The sequence below is a fragment of the Pristis pectinata genome, chromosome 3 (genome assembly GCF_009764475.1).
Source record: "Pristis pectinata isolate sPriPec2 chromosome 3, sPriPec2.1.pri, whole genome shotgun sequence".
Classification (NCBI taxonomy): Eukaryota; Metazoa; Chordata; class Chondrichthyes; order Rhinopristiformes; family Pristidae; genus Pristis; species Pristis pectinata.
The window spans coordinates 109,867,248-109,887,889 of NC_067407.1; the positions used below are offsets into that span (position 1 = coordinate 109,867,248).

Consider the following 20,642-nt stretch of genomic DNA (forward strand, 5'->3'; position numbering starts at 1 on the left):
CTAGGAAATACCTAATATTTACACAATGTGCATAGCATAAACACTGGAAACATTGGGTGTACTGGAATAGATAATTTAGTAATAGCCCTTTCTAAAAGGCCATTCATAATGGAATCCTTCTCTCAAATTAATATGAGTTACAAAATAGTTATATCTAGTTCCTGTCTTCAGATGAAAAATTTGTACAGAAATTATTCCATGCCATTTTTTAAGCACGGAAATGGTATTATGGATCACCATAACACTGTTTTGAAAATTACATGAATGGAAACTTAAGAGAACAGCACTGTTGGTTGTTCCTGTGTGTCACTGAGCTGAAATCTACATTGCCAGTTTCAGAGTGGCCTCGCCAATTGATGTATAACAAGTTTTTGCAAATGTTACAATGCAACATGACAGGCACGATGTTTGCAGCCAGTGCTTAAATGAACATTCTACTATGTAAGCATGCAGCTACACTCCTTCAGCTACAGGGAAGTGTTGGCAGTGAATGAAGGGATGCTGCAATGATGGGAAGGAGATTGGGAGAATGCCCTCAGGGGGTCAGAGGGATATAAACAAGTTGTTGAAGCACTGTAGGAGGCATGTTCTTTGAGCATGGAGCCATGGAGACCCTCCCCTGCTACTGGTGAAAGGCATCTAAATATCACTGTTTCAGGCGAAATGGAGTTACTCAAAGCTGGTTGTTCTATGAACAAGTAAAATCTGTTATTTCTCAAATGAAATGAATTTTCACTGCAAATGAATATTGCACGTGGCACAATAGTTGATGCCATTTGTGGGAGATTTATGCTGGAATAAAAGTACTGGAAAGAATGAAAATCTTGCTGAATATGAATTTTCAATGGGCACTATGGTACCCAGAAATATGCATAAAATAGCTCCACTCTAGGCTAATCTGATTTTCAACAGCAAAACATTTTTCCAGTAACGTGAACTCATATTTGGCTCTACTTGTGTTGCCCCATCCAGGGTAATAGGCTGCTGTGGCAGATTTTGGCTTATCAGTGGTGCTCAACTATGTTATATTGAGGCCCTGGTTTTAAAAAAACATTTAAAAGATAATAGTAAGAGAATGAGGTCTATTCCAGAAACTATACTAAATAATAATAATTAACAATTTACTAAAAGGGTAAGGCAGAATGGCATTGCTTAGGAAACCTTTATTTTACAAAGTCTACAGGCTTTTGACAGAAATGCCAGCTCCTCCTTGCCCTCATCCTGGAATCCCTGCTTAGCCTGATGCATTGCTCCCATCTGCTGATGTGCAGAGGTTATAATCCTTTAGTGGACTCAGACAGCTCGTATCCAATTCCATTTCCAAGGCCTGCCAGCCCTGCCTGCTTGCTCTCTGATGGAAAGGATGGCCCATTTGAACAGTTATTGGGGAAAGAAATGGCCATTTCATGCTTGTCTGTGAACTTTGCATGAACTGTGAGGAATAATGTACTGTGATGACAGCCAAGTTATTCCTTACAGTAAATTTGCTGTCTGGAATGAACTGAAATAGTGTTTGGTTTGTGTAATTACGTCCATCTATCTTTATATTCCAGAGGCATATCGCAAATTGAAAATACTAAAAATTGACTGTTCATTCTGATATTTAATGATTGCCAATGACACACCAATGATTTATTGGTTACTTACCGATGTGACACATTTGCATCTTATTAGAAGAAGATTACCATTCCTTGAATTCTGAACACAGCTGATCACGACTGATGGATTGATTTGATTTGCAAATGTAATCAAACTAATAAGAGGGAAAAATGTGCAATAATACCTTGTTTTTCGTCTGGCAATCACTCCCTGCCAACAGGCTGATATCCCTGACTAAGCAGCCTCAGGAAAGCATTTCTTGCCGCTATGCAGACAAAATGCTCCTCTAATGAAAATTATTTTTTTTCACCCGCCAGATTCTAACTAACTTGGCAATATACTGTAAAGCCAGCTGTGTTTGTTACCGTTTATAAAGGCCATCATCAGTAGCTAGGCTGCTCTAATTTCAGAGTTGTGTTTTTATAAATAAGAGACTCTTGTCTGAAAGCAACATTGAATGTGTGAAAAAGGCAGTATATCATTAGCTGCATCTGCTAAAGTCCATATCGTTATTTTCTATTAAAAAATAATAATAATTGCATGTCTTGATATAACTTTTTTTAAAGTACTGTCTAAATAGAAAATAATTCCTTCTGCAGTACTCAAGATGGTTCAATTAAAATAAACTGGTAGATTAAGCAGTTCAGATTTTAATGTTACAATGTTAGTTTCTTTGCAGGGGGTAACTACACTGCCCTTCCACTTATCAACACAGACAAAATCTTTATGCACTATTCCGAGATTCTTATGTCATTAAGTACCATTTCTATTAGGTGGCTATAAAAATAACATTCACATTTTTTGGGAGGGAAAGAAACATGTCTTCAATGAGTGTATTCTATTGAAACTAGTAAACTTTTCTAGATTCCACCTTGTTATATTAGTCATACATCTTGTGTGTACAACCTTTTGAGCATAAAATCTAGGCTGAATTTTCAGAGCAGTGCCATATACGCACTGTCAGAGGTGGGGTCTTCTGGACAACACATTAAAAGGAGCCCCCATGCTTCAACTGCGTGTAAATGACTCCATGGCAATGTTTTCAAAACCATGCAGGAAATTTCTTCCTATTATCCTGGCCAATATTTATCACATCTCCAACTTCACTGTAACAGAATTCCTGGCTGTTATCCCACAGCTCTTTGAGAGAATTTATGCTAATTTAGGTGTCACATTCCTTGTATCACAACAGGACAAGGGGCAGATACAGTTCAAAAGACAAAAGTACTTCATTAGCTGCAAAGCATTTTGGGATACCTAGAACTTGTGTAAGCAATCAAACAGAAGCCCTGGTGTTCTACTATTCATTTAGTCAATTCCCCTTATATAAGGTTATGGTTTCCTTCGACTTGGATCCAACAGCATTGAGTCAGATTAGATTAATACTATTGTTGAGACTAGTTTTGTGATACAACTAGTAGCATGCATCTGGGATCCTGAGTCAGTGTAGTTGTGGAGAGACCACCTGAGTTGAGGGGAAATTGAATAAAAAGGGACTCTTCAACCAACAGAGTATTCTTTCCAAGGATATCAGTAAATTACTGCTAAAAGGGCAGGAGTGCCATGTATAACCATGTGTAATCTGCTTTGGTGATGATGGGAAAAAAATATATATTGGCCTCTGTGAGAAAACTCCTGCTCTTCGTGGAAAAATGCCATGGGCTCATTTACACTCAGCTAAGCAGGCACATTGGTTATCTGAAAGATGGCACATCCAACAATATAGCTCTTTCTCAGTAGTGGACTGAAGTGTCAGCATCGACTTGTGCTCAAGTCAGGCTGAGGAATTTATTCCCACACATTTCTTACCCAGTGAGACAGCTTAGCAATACTGAACATTAACCATGACTGAACCATTAGTGGCAACTATTTTGAACATTATTAGTTCTGGATACATATCTCCATACATGCACATTTATTGGAAGCAAACTACGTCAATTGTGAATACAATTGCAAAAGTCCAACGTTCCAATGATCAGCATGACAAATTATTGAACATAATGAAGATAGTTCCAATCATTTTAAAAATATTCTAACCTCCCTTATATTACTAAATACACAAATGCCGGAAGTAAATCTTTATATTTGTGTAACTAAGAATATTTAAATAGAATAACCAAGATCTGGTAGCTAGAAATGTCAGAGTATATTACAAGTCCAGCTTCAATTAATGTTCATGTTGTCATTGCGAGAGCAGCAAGAAAATGGCATGGACTATTCTAACTTTGCAAATGATCTGGTTCTTACAGAGGAATTATAGCAGGCCGGTTTAAAACTGCTGACTCTCATTAATAGTAAAGCCAAGCCTGCTATTAACACCCTGCTATCCTCATTTACCAGGCTCTCTCTAGCCAGGTCAACCTGAGCCTTGCCAGAAATGTGCTGACTCATTTCAACATTGTTCTGTGCTGGTAATTAATCCTTTTTCATGAAGGTTAAGCAGGTGCAGATCCACCTTAGCTATGAAAAGCAGTGCTTTAAAGATACATGGGTATTAACACTTATGCTGTTTAGGTAACCAGGTCATGCACTTAAACTCACAGGTATGAATTAACCCCAGCCCCTCTGTCCTCCTGAAATGAACATGATGAGAATATGAGCTGTGGTTTCCCACAGTCCCCATGAAAACACATTTGGCATTTGACTTGCAACCTTCCCAATTGCACATCTGAGAAAGGAAACTCCCTACTTGGGAGAATAAACAAACCCACATGCTACCACACTATGACACAGCATGCCGATACCCTATTACATTGTGGTAATGTATTATCTCTTCATTTTAATTACTTATCTTTTATATTTAAAAATGTTTAGATCTAAGAGTCTCAAAGGACTGGGTCTGAGTTGATTATAAGGGTTATAATAGTAAACAGCATGCTGCTACCAGTTTAGTGAGCGTTATTTTTATACTAGTGTTTACTTGCTTCCTTTTTATGAGGTTATTAGTGGCACTATTTGCATGGTTGATTTCACAGTCTCCTGCACAGGTTTCACAGTTTTGAAGAACAAAGAAGTTGCTGGGAAAATATATCTGATGACAGCTGTTGTGAAATGTAACAATTTAAAGTTTTATTTTCAACTGGATAACCAGATCAATTTGCAGAGGAGAATTTTTTTAGAAGTCTGTGGAATAGTGAGGAGGGGGAGGGGAATTAAAAGAAATAAATCAATGAACAAATCTGCAGGCAAAAGCAGCTGTGGAACATGGAATAACAATAGAGTGTTTGGGGAGCAAATGGGCATAAGAAATTATTACTGTACACATAACGGTTCTGATAGTCTGTGGAAAAGTATTCTATGGTTTCTTTCTGTGCCAATGACAAACAAGTTTGCTTTTTTCTCTGTATGGAGGCAAATCCACTCTATTGAATCAGTTTTTGAGGAAATGGCCAGCCTTCTGAAATTGATAGCTTCTCACCAGCCACAGTTACTTCTGCATTATTTGTTTATTTTTAATCAACAATGACAATTCTTTTTTCAAAATTAAGTAGTCCAGAATCAAGTTGCACTCCCTTCTGGCATTAAAAAGTCCAAATTGCTGAGGTAGGGAGAAAGCAGGCAGCGAGAAAAGGTGCACTTTGAATGAAAGGAACAAGTGAGAGTGCAGTATAATAAACAGAGTAGCAATATTTAGAACACTTGCTAAAGAGATTGGGCTGCTTAAATTGATGAGCAGCTGATTTAGAAAGGTTTGTTTCAGCTCAGGTGATGACAAGCTCTCTATGGAATTGAATGTGACTTTACCAGGAACACCCCAGCAGCCACAACCCTCTCTAGCAAGCCTCCATCTGCTTCAACCAATATCCAAATGCATCACTGTCCATCAGGGCTTCAGCACTGACACTCTGGATGTATTGATTAATAGTTGCCCTAAGCTCCTTTTAGCAAATCAAATTTTCACTTTTAGCAAGGATTTCGGTTCTGATTTATTCAGCATAGTGAAATGCATTAAATTGACTTTGACATTCTGGAAAAACGTCTGAAAAACAATGCTTTCAAGTGAAGAGGAAATAGATATAAAAAATGTGGCAGCTTGTTTGTTCGGTTTAAAGAGGCAATATTACATATTTATTCAATGGAATTTAGAACTGTCAAAAATCCAGACTCCTTTACTTTCCCTTCTAATTTCAGATTTCCAACAAAAACATGAGCCAATACCTACAAAGGATCGATATAACTAACTTCTGTCACAACAGACTTCTGCAGCACAATTGTTTCCTTGAATACGTAAACTTCTTTAATTCTTTGACAACACACTGCATATTTGTGCTAACTGACAGTCTGCATATTAATATACACCTGACAGACATCTGTATATTTGAATTTCTAACTTTTGTTTGGTTAAAAATAGTGATTATTTTGAACTCTGGAGTTTAACTGAAAAATAGATAAAAAATAGATGCAAAGCAGAACAAAAATCTGCATTAAGAAGTTAGAGGAACACAATTCATTGGATTTAATACTTAATGCACCAATATATTCGTTTTGATTCAACTAAACAATTTTTCCTGTTTGCTGTGAGGATGCAATTCATATCTGAAAGAAAGGAAGAGCACATTCATCTTCCTGGGGAAAAAAACAAGTAGGGTTATTGACACGTGTGGCAGAGATGAAAACAGGTCTTCAGAAACTGATATCCTTGGAAATGATCATTGTGATATGGGAACTGCTTCTGGAGTTACTGCACCTTAGCAGTGCTTCAAAAACTTCTGCATTTGATCATTGCTGAAATGGTGCATCACTAGATGAAAGAGTAAATACTATAATGTATATTTTATGCCCCAATTATACTGTGAATCTGATGCTGTGCTGCTCTGATTCCTTTAACGTACCAAAGCTCAATACTTATTTGGTTTTGCACTGCAAACATCCAACATCAGCTATAGTAATAACTGTGGTTAGTGCATGGACAAATTTGCAATGACAGGGTCTACTAGTGAACTGCTTTTAAAGTTTCACTCTCTACTGGGGTCATGAGCAAGACTTCATGCATGAATATGAGCAAACATCTCCATGAATCTTCCAGGTTATTCCATAAGATAATTTCCTGTTTCTTTTTAGCATCCTCATTAATTGTTTCACCCTTCTTCCTTGCTGAGAAAATTGAAGGGAAATTGGAGGAAATGCTCTGTGTAAAAATACTTGTACGAGAAATAATTGGAAATGTGGAGTAAGGAATGATCAATGATGTAGTCATAACAGAATGTAGCTTTGATCTGCACAGTATAAAATGTCCACAATCAGTGGAGGAATTATCTACTACAAGAGGCAGTGAAGCCCAAGTCATTATGTATATTCAAGAAAGCTATAAATATATTTCTTAATGGTAAAGGGGTAAAGAGGTTAGGGAGAGTATAGATTATGGAAATGGATGATCATCCACTGAATGATGGAGCAGACCTGAAGGGCCTACTCCTGCTCCTATTTCGATGTTTCTAACCATCAATGAAGCTACAAATATCTTGAGAATTGAAAACTCAAGCACAATGTGTGAAAGGCATCGATGGCAGAGCCTTGACATCTCATTGGTGATCTCAGCATGACGAAATCCGAGTTGTGTTAAGGTGAATTGAAGATGGAATGGCCAGTTTCTGGATGGATATGATTTCACCTGTGAATGATTGCTAGCATGATTTAAGTTGAGCTAAATCACTTCTATGCGTGATTTACGCAAGAAAATAGGCAGTAATGGATCCAATTTCTTCGTCGGTATATTTGATTTTGATTATATTCCATTCGATTATTACGACTTTTTTCTGAAGGTGGAAATTCAGACTTTCAAAGAATTATCCAATAATATCCTTTGCAATTGGTAAGTTTTTGAAAAGGCTTAGTCAAACTTCGTGTGTGGTTATCATTGGGGGAAACTGGCTAGGAAGAATAATTGTGTTTGGCAGTACAAATGAAGCAAATTAAAATGTACAATTAAAATTGTATGATTACTGAAGCACCCTGGGTAAACTACTTTATGCAGTGGTGATAAATGAACTCCTTCATGTGGTTGAGTTCAACAATGTCTCAAAGCCAGCTCATGTGATGATATCATATGTAATCACAATTTAAACAAAAAAATTAAACAGAGACAAAAGGCATACATAATGGAACATTTAAGTTTATCATAATTCTATTCAATTGCTTCTTTTTTAAAGGAGCTACTTATGGGAAAAGCTTCCTTTCCTAAGCCCTGGCCGCTGTGTTTCCTCCAATTAAAACAAAATTACAAGTCATTCATCATATATGTTGGTTGTGGGTAATGCAATTTAATCCATTTGCATACATAACAACAGTTGCTATGAAGCGTTTGGGACATCTTGAGGATGTGACGAAGTACTCAGTACCTGCAAAGGGCAGAAATTCATCTCAGGCAGGCATCTCGCACAATCTGAAGATGCCGGTCTGACATCCATTTGGAATTAGGCCTTGGGTTAATTTGGAATAAATAGAAAGCCAAAGACATTAATCAGGCAACCCAATGAAGCATACTGGTAAGATCCAAGCTGGCTTTGATACACACTTGGCTTGCAGTAAATTTCTAAACAGCTCCTTCAGACCCCACAAAAATTATAGTGTCATAGAGCCTTAGAGTACAAAAATGGGCTCTTTGCCCACCATGTCCATTCTGACCTTTTTGCCCATCTACTCTAATCTCATTTGCCCACAATAGTTCTGTATCCTGCTATGCCTTGCCTATTTAAATGTCTAAATGCCTCTTAAATGTAGTAAATGTATCTGGCTCCACCATCTCCTCTGGCAGCGCATTCCAGATATCAATCTCTCCCTGTGTAAAAAATCTTGCCCCTTAAATCCTCCCTAAAATTCCTTCCTCTCACCTTAAGCCTATGCCCTCTTATCCCCTTACCATGGGAAAAAGATTCTGACTATCTATCCTCTCTATGACTCTTATAACCTTATATACCTCTACCAGGTCACCTCTTAACCTCCTTTGTTCCAGGAAAAACAAGCCCGGCCTATCCAGTCTTTCCCCATAACTAAAATCCTTCAGTCCAGGCCACATCTTGGTGTCTCGAGTGCAATCACATTCTTCCTACAGTGCGGCAACCAGAACTGTACACCAATACTTGAGGGGCAGCCTAACCAGTGTTTTGTAAAGATGCAATGTAATGTTCCAACTCTTATATTTTATGTCCCAATCGATGAAGGCAAGCATCCATATGCATTCTTCACCACCTGCAATGCCACTTTCATCAACTATGGACTTGTTCCCTCTGCTCATCAACATTCCTTAGCACCTTAGGATTTATTGTATATGTCCTACCCCTATTTGACTTCCCAAAATGCATCACTTCACACTTGCCAGTATTAAATTTCATCTGCCAATGCTCTGCCCAACTTTCCATCTGATCTATATCCTTCTGTAGCCTCAGACCACCTTCCTTGCTAACCACAACATTACCAACTTTCGTACCATTCGCACGAGTGAAATATTTTGTGTCCTTTAGTGAAATACTTAGCAACCTTTTTGAGCAGTTTCCAGTGGCCCATTTAAATACTACTGACTAGACCTAGCTGGTCCTGATGGACATGTGTGAAGCATCCTCAGTGCAAACTTTGCCCATTTTCTGTCCAACTTGGACTGGATGCCAAAAGGGACTGAGTCTGTAGATATAAGTCACTGAATGCCTGTTAAAGAGAATGTCCTGCATAAAGAATACACCAGCTTCCAATCTGAAAGCAAGTTTACTGCTGAGGGAGAAGACAGGATTTAATGCAGGAGATCATAATGTGAAATCCAGCATCCAACTCCCAAATGACAGGTGCAATGACAGTGTTCCTTTTCCTGCAGTTAAAATTTTATTTTATTTAGTAGTGATTGCAATGAGCTAGATGGAAAACTCCTGTGAATATTAAAGATATTCTACAGAAGGACTCTGAGAACATAAAAGTGCCATATACTAAAGATGCAGACAATACCTGCAAGAGGATGTTAGGCAGTTTTATTGTGTTCAATGCAGCTAATACAAGGAAAAGAAAGAGATACTAAATCTTATAATATTGGGATGAAGTGCAGTCTGTCCTCCAAGCAATGCCTGAATAAGCACCTCCAGCATTTTCTTAATGTGGTAACACACGAATATTCTAATCCAACACAAAGTCTAACAATACATCTGACTGCTGTATTGATAATCTTTTTATCATATGTGTGAAACCTAGCTGCAATATTTGATTCAGCCTGCATTACTCCCCAGTCCATTCTGTCTCACAATAGACTGGATGAAGCAGAGTGTGGAAGTACCACAGTATCTACATAAAAGAGATTAAAGCCGACAGGATTCCATTTTACAGCTCAATCATATTGTGTTAGCACGCGCTTATCCAAGCACATACAAAATTGAAAGAGAGAGAAAAAAAAAGACAGACAGATATGAGCCAGAATAGAAAGCATGGGCAATTTCAGAGAACATAAAAGGATGGTAATGGTGGGGGCCCTGTCATAGTAAAGGACTATTAGGGCACAGCCTCTGTCTCTTGTACCCACTCATTCCACTTTAACTTAAAATAACTGAAGTCAAGTGCTGTCTAATTTCATTGTGCTCTTTGTCAGATAAGGACTGTTCAAATTTCATAATGCCCCGCTTTCTGTTCAGCTGCTTTATTAGCATGGGTAGCCTAATTCTATTTGCTGATAAAGTCATTTTATATTTTCTTTAAATATTTGCCTCTGTTGTGGACACAGCTGAGTTAAATGCTTTGTGATACAGAATTAATGAAAGCAATGTATTTGGTCTCTTTCTGCACATCAGAGGAGCTGATTTTATCAAAACCCTATTTCTTAATTCACGATCACCATTAAATAATGTTTCATCAGAGGCTATGTGGCTCACAAATTCGCCTCTTCTTTGGGACAGATTAAGAAATTAAACTGTCTCTTTCAGCAGAAAGTTTAACTGTGCTCCTTGTTCTTATATGTACTGAGCTTAACAAAGAAGGCAGCCGTGATAGAGAGAAGCTCTAAATTGCTGGATTTAAATTTTGCCCAACCATCATCTCCATTCCCCTTTTCGGAGGATGTTAGAGGTTGGTTGTTACAAGCCTCAGGCATAAATCAGTCTTAAAGTCAGGGTTTTGTTCATTGTGGTAAAAGCTGACATTATTTGAGTGAAAGAGCTTTCAGACAATCACTCCTAAGGGAAGTCATAATAGGGGCAAATTTAGGATCAAATTTGTAAATTCACTTCACAGCATCAACTAGGGAAACAAAAAAATGCAAGGCACAGCTCATTATACTTATGTAATGAATTAACTTTTACAAATCTATGTACTTATTGGCTAAAACTGACAATTAGTAAAGAACCAATCAACAACCAAGATTAAATCAAATGTAATATAAATACACTCCTGGATCATCAGATAACTTCAAGTAAAATCTTTGGGTGCTAAATTGGATTGTGGTAGAAAACTGACAGTAGGATCATGATATGTATTTAGCCCCTGGCTTATTATCCAAGTACAGGCAGCCCATGACATTTATGCTGCCTGCTCATTTAAAATGATTTCAACATGCAGCCAATGCCAACCTGACTGTGGTTGCCTTAATGCATCACCATTAGCCCCAGCTTTGTAAATGGCCAGAACTGGTTCAAGCGATCCAGAGCTGATTAAATTCTGCCTGGGATGTAGATCTTGGCAGCGGTTGGTGCTGGAAGTCATTATGAACATGTCATATATTGCTACAAGCAAATGGACAACTTGGTCGAGCACATGTTCAAATATTTTGTGGTAAATGGAGACTTTGGTGAAAAATACGAAGAGGAAGAAGGGCGACCGAGATCTGCAGGCCCTCCAGACACATAAAGAAAAGAGTGGGAGAAGATAGTTTTGGAGGTGAATGCAAAACTTCCAACTTCCATTCTAAGGACATGATTGCAGAGAAGCAAGATATTCAATGATCTCACACACATGTAATTGGTCACTGATTATCAAGTGCGCCACTAGCCTCGGACACTATGCCACAACCCCATTGCTCTGTCACTCAGGACTGGGACCTAACATTCATGCACTAACCACACCCACTTAGCATGACTCACGTTCACTTCACAGGCTGCAAATATTGCCAGCTATTCAATCATATCATGCAAGGACAATGTGCTGCTCTTACTGGCACACTTCCCTCTTTCTTGCAGGATAAAGTGACACACAATTAGTTCCAGCAGCAACAAACCGATGGGGGTTGATGTGGCTACATCCATGAAATGCAGAAGACAATGTTTGTCATCAGCACCTCTGACTCCACAAAAGAAAATGGCATGGTTTTCCCTATCCTCTTTCTCACATTCCATTTCCCCATATCCCAAAACCTTATATACAAATTGTAGATGGTGTAAGAATGCACCTCTTACTTTCCCCTCTACCTGTATATATTTTGCTTTTCAGTGCTGGCTATGGATGAAGAATAAAACAGTGAAGATGAAGGCACACTGTCATTCAATTCGACAGTCACAACAAGAGCTCAGATACAGAGCTTTGTGAAAAGTACAAGTTTCCTTGGAGCCCAGATCTAATAGGGAGTAGGGGCAATAAGGCAAAGAATAGAGCAAGAGTGGCTTTCAGTCCAGACAAGGCAAAAGGATAGTCCAGCTGATAGCTCCCCAGAGAGCAAGATCACATACAAGTTCTGCAAGAACATAGCTGGGGATTTTGTCAAAAGACATCTCCGTTTCTGAACAGAAATATTGCTGTGATCCACAAAGTGTTAATCAATCTTCAGGCCTTGCATCTTTATAAATAACCAAAAGAAATCTCAATGAAATCACACGTGCATTAATTTATTATGTGTGTCATAATAACAGTGAAAGCTGATAACTTTTCATTTGAGAAAAAAACCTGCTAATAAAGTCATTTTTGTAATTTCTTGTTGGTTGAATGTTCAGCTTTAAACACTTAAAGATGTTTTTATTCATCTTAATGACATGTTTAGCAATGTGTATACTTGATTTTTGCTTTTTATTACCTGGAATATGCTTTGCCCATCCAATGATAACCACCAGCTCTCGGTCTGCTAGATCACACAGTGTAGTAAGGGCCTTGATATCACTGTCAGGAACGGTGGGATCAGGCATGGCATAGATCTTCTCTGGCTCAGCCACAAGCAAGTGCGAGACAATCTTGTTGACTGGAATAGAAAGCCCAGGCAAGAGAAAGCAAGAAACGTTTGCATCAGTTTAGACAGCCTCATCACTCAGGGAATTGAGTAGCTGCAAGCGGTATCTCTTGGTAAATCTTATTTAATGTTGCCTTAATTAGAATCAATACAACCCAATTTTCATCAGAACGGCTTTGTAATGCACAAATAATCAATCAGGACCCAGAAAATCTCTTAGACTACATCAAGGCACAACACATGCTGTACTTCCTAACACAACTTGAAAATTGACCAAAAATGTTATAAATGTTTATTTTTTTAAAAAGATTGCTTATTAAGTGAACTGCTAAAATTAACAGCTTTTAGTTAACAAATAATGACTGTCAAGTGGTAAGACTATCTAAATAAATGACACACAGAACAAAGGAATCTTATTAAAATTTAAAGATACTGCAGCTTGAAAAAGATTCTAAACAAATTATGATAAATTCAAAACTTAGAGAAATTAGAGTAGCAAAGTAATTTTAAAGGAGGAGAAAAGACTCTATGTGTGTCTCAAGTAACATTAAGTTAAATATGGATATAGACATCTCTGATAGTCAGGTCTGTGTTGGACCCTGCACAATATAACCAGTTGAGCCACTCAGTCAAGTGACATAAAAGACAAACAGACCTTACAATTAATTGGTGGTCTGGATGAGTAAATGATAGGGAAATTACACCAGATTTTTAAAATATCACATTGGCACAGGAAATCAGAATAAGCTGTGAATCAGCCCATATCTGCAAAAGTTATAATTTGTTAGAAAATATTATTATAGAGTGCATTTGTTTAGGGGAAAAAATCTTCAGTTCCTGTTTATAGTCCCTCTGAAAATTTTCTATATATAAAATTGAGGGAATTTAAGATGGCATCACCTCTAGCAAAGTAAATGGTGAATGTTTTATATTTCACTTTTATTAACTTAGTATTGTTTCCTCCAGGGTTCACAAAATTACACTCTTGTATATTTCAGGCAGGAGTCATGAAAGATGGAGCATGCATCTTCAACAAATTATAAGTATTTGCTTTTTTGAATTTTTAAATGAATTAATTTTATTTGCTTTTAAGATGAGATGCAAGCTAAAGGCTTTGTAAATACTTATTTGAGGATAGCAAAAAGTAAATGGTGTGATTTCAGCATAACACCATTTGAAAGAACTAGATATGTTGTGTTATTTGGATATCTATATTAAAGACTGGATTTTGATAGACATGGCTTCATTGAAAAATCCTAACATAATGTGACTTACAGAACTGTAAATCTGAGTGCAATGTTTCATCAATATGGTATATTATGCACCATATTATATTGCTCTCGCTTGTAAAAGTGTGAGCTCTAGTCTGACTAACATCTGAAATTCCACGAAATGCTTTCAGCTATACTTAATTATTTATTATTTAATAGAAAGAATATGTCGGAAAATACAAACAGTTTCAGCCTTGACCATGGCAGTGCATGACTATGCTCAAAAAGGACACAAAACTATGCAGTAAAATTGTGAAACATTTCCTGTGGCTAAAAGGATTATAAGTACCCATAGAATGGGTGCAAATTTAAAGTATTTGCCAATAAAAATATAATTAATTTGAAAGAAATAATTTACTTTTCCAATTAGACACTGATACAACATAAATAATTTTATATAATTAGTTGTTTTTTTACTACCTGTTGCAACAATCAAATTAAAAAGGAAAGGGAGAGAACAACACCTAAAATGTAACATTTACTCTTTTGATGCAAAGCCTCGTCATAAAAGCTTAAAGATTTTAAAAAGGCAATATCCAGCTTATGCAGATCTGTGATCTTCATTCTAGTATTTTGAGTTTAACACGATGGTTAGCTTCGAGACTCAGAATAAATGTACTTCAGATGAGTTTAATACTGTCAATGTTCAACGTTGTTTAATAATCCTCATTTTAAATCACAGCCAAGGCATACAAATAAATACAGAATTAAAATTTCTAAGGGATGAAGAACTTTTCAAAACAACAAAATAAAACATTTTTGCTATTCAAATTGTCATTTAAGATAAAATGCTGTTGTAACATTTACCGCTATGAAATACACTGTTTAATTGGACTGCGCAAAAAAAATTATAGACAATTCAAAATATTTCCACATGACTGTACATCATTTTTCATAAAGTACATCATGCTACCCTTGATGAAAAGCAAACTCTGGTGATTTATAAAATGGAGACTGGATTAGTTCTGCACTATCATCACTCCCATCTGTTTGCAAACTCTTTAACTGGTTGTGTGTGCAGGGTGAATACACTGAAATAGATAAGACATGCTGTTGTTTTACTGAATGGTAAATTAACATGTTGAAGCATTATATGCTAATAGCCTCCTGTACAATATAATATAAAGTAATTCTTTGTCCTTACATGGCTTTTTGGCTGGTTGGACCAGCTGAGGGTTCAAGTAAGGGCTGTTCTCTGCATCTATCCTACGCTTGTACTTCTGCCGTCCGCCACGTACCCTATCTAAGCGCACACCTGAAAAAGAAGGAAAATGGCATTTTAAAATACAAAAATATAAATGGTTGTTGACAAATCTATTGTTCACCTTGAATTAATACTGTATTATTTTATTCAGAGACTGTGGGCCTGGCCTACAATTTATATATGATTTAATAGCACTATTAACTTGACAATATTCAATAACCACTTGTGCATCTGTATCTCTGTAATACAGATTAAAACAGATTTAAAATTGTGATGGTATTAAGAAGCATCATGATCAATGTATTGTCAGCATATATAAAACAAATTCAACAAAATATTTCAATGATAAAATAGTACATATGGTAATGTATTTACGTATTCTTTCCCGATCTACTAGAAAATACATCAATTATAAACCAAAGTTCCAGGAACATTTTCTATTTTATGAAGGGATGTATATAACTACTGATTAACATAACAAGGATCTTTTGATGGATATTCCTTATCAAAACATGAAAGCACATTGATGAGGAAGAGTTACTATAGGTCATACTTCAAACAAAATTATGACGTTTGCATATTACGAAGTTAAGATATTATGAAAGAAATAAAAATGGTTAAAGCATTTCTGCTGTTACTAGAAGGAAGCAACATCATGTAGATAATTTTATCCATTTTAAATTAATTTTTAAACAGATGCTCAAAATATATGGGTATATTCTTGCCAATCTGCAATCATTTTCCAACAAAATACTAACTTTTGTACCAACAGACAGGTCAATATAAATGTGGATTTATGGCAATGTAATTTTAAGTCAATTTTATTTGTAGCACTCCTACAACTATTAAAAGAGAAACATGCACTCGTAGTTATAGTAAATCCAAGAGGGATCACTGCCTTAAGGACAATCTATCCTTTTAATTTATTGACAGCAAAAGAAGCCTAATTTAATTATATCAAATTTCTCCTGGGAATGTGTGTCACCACGGAAACCAGCTAACAGGAAGTGTCAATGATTTTTTTTGTTGTTTTGAATATAACAGTAACATAGAAAAATGCTGCATGGTTCCAAACTGTCTAAATTTTGCCAATCACTCACATCACCAGCATGAAATGGGCTGCCTCCAAGAGCCCACAACAGGTCAGAGGTTTTAATTGAACAACATCTCTTTCTGTCGTTCCGACAAAAGGCAAGCAGGAAAAATGACTCTGGCAAGATAGCTCAGAGTCTAGCAATGTCCAATTTCTCATTAGGTCTAAGCAGCTATCTAGCTACTAATGCTGACAAGCCTTGAACCTTTTATTTTTGCTCAGAAATTACTTTGGCAGGAACAGCAATACAGCTTCATCACAGATGCCTGACTGCTGTTGCATTAACCCGAATGAGACCTCATAGACTGGCGATTCGGTGTGGTGGAAATGTGCCCGAATGCAACACGTACAAATCTTTTGTTATCCTGGCAGACGCTTGGAGCAAAAGGAAGGCATCACAAAGCTGTGCACATTAATAACCTGATTATTTGTGTCTCTGCACACTTGTATCAATTGGGAAAGGCACAGGGGAAAGACAACCATTTACTAAGCTGAAAACAAAAGACAATTACCAAGCAAGTAGGTTAATACACAAGATAGTGCATGTGCCAAGACTGTTACACACAAGCTTCAAGGAAAGTAAAGCACTGAAGTGAAAAAACACCAAAATGCCTCTTTCTGATCTGTTTAGATCTACTTTTTCAGTGCTCTGTAACGCTGATCCTGCATAACATTTCTGATGTGCTGTGATTGTAAGGAAATACACCAAAGGCTTTGAAGGGAATGACGACATATGGTAAAACTAAAGTAAGGTGTTCAAGAGCGGTGCTGAGTGGACTTCCTGCACAGAGTTGACTGCATCAGATGCCACATTCAATGTTGCATTATATTTAGAGCCCTACTGATTTCTCTCCTTCATCTTTTGGGGTCACAAGTTGGGTTACTGATGAAAATTTTCAATGCCATTTTAAAAGGGAGAATATACCAATGCTGTTGAAAATTGCACTGTTTATCTGGCTGGCCCAATAAAAATGACAAAGGGGGCTCAACAAAGTTCAGAATTATAAATTTTGGATTTGTGCTGGAATCCGAAATTCCATCCCAATGAGCTGAATATTGCAACACTAGTCACCCAGGGCTTATTCTATAATTAATTGGCATTCTAACTTTTGATCTCTCTAGTATTGTACAGACCTAGAAATATAAAAGCATCAAAGTAACCAACCCCAACAACATATCACCAGTGGGGAGGCCAAATCTGCCTGCACACTAAGCTACCTATCTGAAGACCATAAGAAATAAAAAAAAATCAGGTTTAGGCTATTTGGCCACTTAGGCCTGCTCCACATCCAATAGCATCATGGCTGATTTTTTCCTCTTTTTCTGTACTAAATCTATTTTCTTTCATTCCCTTAATAGCCAATTTGCTGTCAAGCTATACATTGAACGTACTCAAGAACTGAGCCGCCATAACCGTCTTAGATGAAGAATTCCAAAAATTGGGTGTAGAAATTCCTTATCTTGGTTTTGAATGGATGACCCCTTATATTGAGACCATGACCTCCCGGTTCTATACACTCCATCCTGGGGGAAATATCATCCCTGCATCGACCCTGTCAGGTCCTGTAGAGGAGGGAAGGGGCAGAATGTTGGCCATACTGACTGACACTGCTGGAGGAAATGCTGCTGAGGGATTTTTTTTCTTCTTGCGTTCTTTTCCTTTTACTCCTGTAGTGGCTCTCAGGGTCATAGTGAAAATTCATATGGCACCCATCTTCTCACTGGCACTCCAAATTTAGAACTGTGTCCTCCAACATGACTATGAGCCTTTATTGGATATATTATTCATTGCTTTAAGTAGCCTTGGATACTTACAGAGAAACTCAATCCAATAAATGGATAATGTGCTTCCATCTTCCATCATAATGGAAAATAATGTGCCTGCTTCTTCTTTTTAATAATTTATGGGGGGTGTGGGCATTGCAGGCAAGGGCAACATTTATTATCTTTTCTTAACTACCTTTGAGAAGGCGGTGATGAGTCACTTTTATGAATGGCCACAATGCTGGTATCTTCACGGTGATTTTGCTATTGGTAGGGAGCTCCAGATTTCGTGCCCCTGCAACAATGAAATGACAACAACATACTCCAGAGTCAGGATAGTGTGTGACTTGGAGGGAATTCTGCATGTGGTGGTGGTCCCATGTGTCTGTCAGCCTTGTTATCCTCAGAGGTAGAGGTTGCAGGTTTATAAGGCAGAAGAGAGAAATTGTTATGAAGGTAATATTTTGAAACTGTTTGATGGAGGAATATTGACTGTGAGAGCAACTTTGCCAAGATTGTTTGTTAATTTATTCACATAGAGTTGTTTGGTTTGAAGAAAAACATGCAACTTAAATATTGAGAAGCATCTACAAACAATTTTCAAATCAAATCATGAGGATTTTAATACCTTCATTTCAATATTAAGTGACATGTTATTCTATACAATGTTTCTGCATCAGTGTACAGTTTTTTTTAATATTTGAATGATTAATATGTTTTTATTCAGGGTGAGATTACATGACTAATACTCCAGCTGTATGTAGGCTATCCAAGCCTTGTCCAACTCCTTCCCTAAAGCATCAGCATTGCTGTAGATCTGTCAGTCCATGTAACATCATCAAACTATAGCTCTGGTCAGTCAATAACCCTCTGAGGCCTGTGATGGTTATTACTGGAGCTGCTGGGTGAATTGGCCTACGCACAACTTGAGTAGACTGATGATCATTTGAATAAATCTGTGTTAAATCTACTAGACTAAAGAGATGATTTAATGCTTTGAATGCACTGACCTACTTTTACTACTAACACACACTATATTGTTTTTAAAAGTAATGGTTAACCTTCTGCCCTCAGTGAAAGGGATACCTCTTTTTCCCATCCCTCTTCTAAAAAGTATGTCTTCCACTTAATTGTGAGTATTCTTTCTGATAAGGCCAAATGGCTACTATTTATCAGTGCAGTACAATATAACTTGCTTACAGAGGTCTTAACCGTTATAAGTTAGAATATAGTGTTGGCTATATTAGTGAACAATCATATGCACTCATATGAGAGTCCTCCTTTGTTATTCTGACAGGTATTGGAAGGAAGAGTGTTGCAGGAATACCTTACACATTTGCCCATTATTGTAATTGTTTTTTGTTTTGGCTTGCTTTTCATTTACCTCATTTTTATTTGCATCACCGCTGGTTTACTATTTCACTGTAGATTAGAAAAGAGGCAAATGATTATGAGCTGCTTTCAAATGGTTAAATATTTGTATGACTGTTGGCATAAACAGATCCTAATAATAAATCAGACACCAAAAAAAGCTGCAGAGCGCAGATAATGGCATGTGCTGCAGGATGCCACTCACAAGGGTTAGCTCATTCTCAGTTTCAGTTAGTTGAAGGGCAAGACTTGCAGATCACAACAGTGTGTTCCCACACTGTTTCATTTATTTTCTGCACTCCTGCAACTTCGAACATTAGGAGCCATTTTATAGTTCTCCCTAAGTACCTGAAAACAAACTACCCAACAAAATGTTACTTTTATTGTTCCGCCTGCCTGATTAAGTTCAGACCAGCACCTTTCAATAGGTGAAATTAGCTGCAATAAATCAAAGACTTTTACCTTTAAAGGTTAAAAAAGTCCATCAGCATGAGGATAAAGTGGCATACTATTAAAGTCATTGGAAAGATTAAAACAGCTCAATGTATGTTACTATCACTATGTCACCTATTCAGGATCTTGTTACACTTCTGCAACATTTTATTTAAAACTAAATAAAGGAGGTACTTTACACCATGCTAAAATATTTTCATAAATGCTCTGCCTGAAATGTCAACTGCTGCACAGCAGTATTCAATTAGCATCATTACTGATCAGAACATATTATTAAGAACCTGGTAAAAGCTACTTCCTATTGGGAAAGATTATCAGATCTTTAATATTCTATTATATGCACTGACTTTTATTGGCAAATCTTGTTAAAATGGAGTTGGAATCTACTGATTAATGCAAATAATCACAAAGCACCAGATCTGGCCAGGCATTTCACATGCAAAAATTTCTAATGATCCTCAGAGTCAAAGGCGGTAAAACTAGATTAGGTAATGCCTAGTTTTCAGGACCCATGACAGCCCAAAATGACAGTTGCAACATGTGGGCACACATTTGGCACAAGTTGTGCTGAACAACACATTGTTAAGAGCATTAATATCTATGCACTGAATGTTCATTGGAAGTGTGCAGAATAGGCATCTCATCACATCAATCAATGTGCCACACAGATCTGATGCCAGCACTCATTTTAGAGGTCAATGCTCTAACTAACAGCCTTTCTTAAACAGGCATCCCTGAACATACATTCAGCAGCAGTAATGATCCACC

At 37.1% G+C, this 20,642-nt stretch overlaps 1 protein-coding gene across 22 annotated transcripts in view; it reads right to left on the bottom strand.

The window, feature by feature from the left end:
• Window positions 1-20,642, bottom strand: part of esrrga (estrogen-related receptor gamma a) — a 264,711-nt gene that overhangs the window by 15,730 nt on the left and 228,339 nt on the right. For all 22 annotated transcript variants that reach the window (XM_052011550.1, XM_052011555.1, XM_052011560.1 and 19 more), the window contains 2 exons: window positions 15,134-15,244; window positions 12,569-12,730 (listed from right to left, as the gene is read on the bottom strand). In XM_052011550.1, the coding sequence (XP_051867510.1) occupies window positions 12,569-12,730; window positions 15,134-15,244 (273 nt within the window). The remainder of the gene's footprint in view (window positions 1-12,568; window positions 12,731-15,133; window positions 15,245-20,642) is intronic.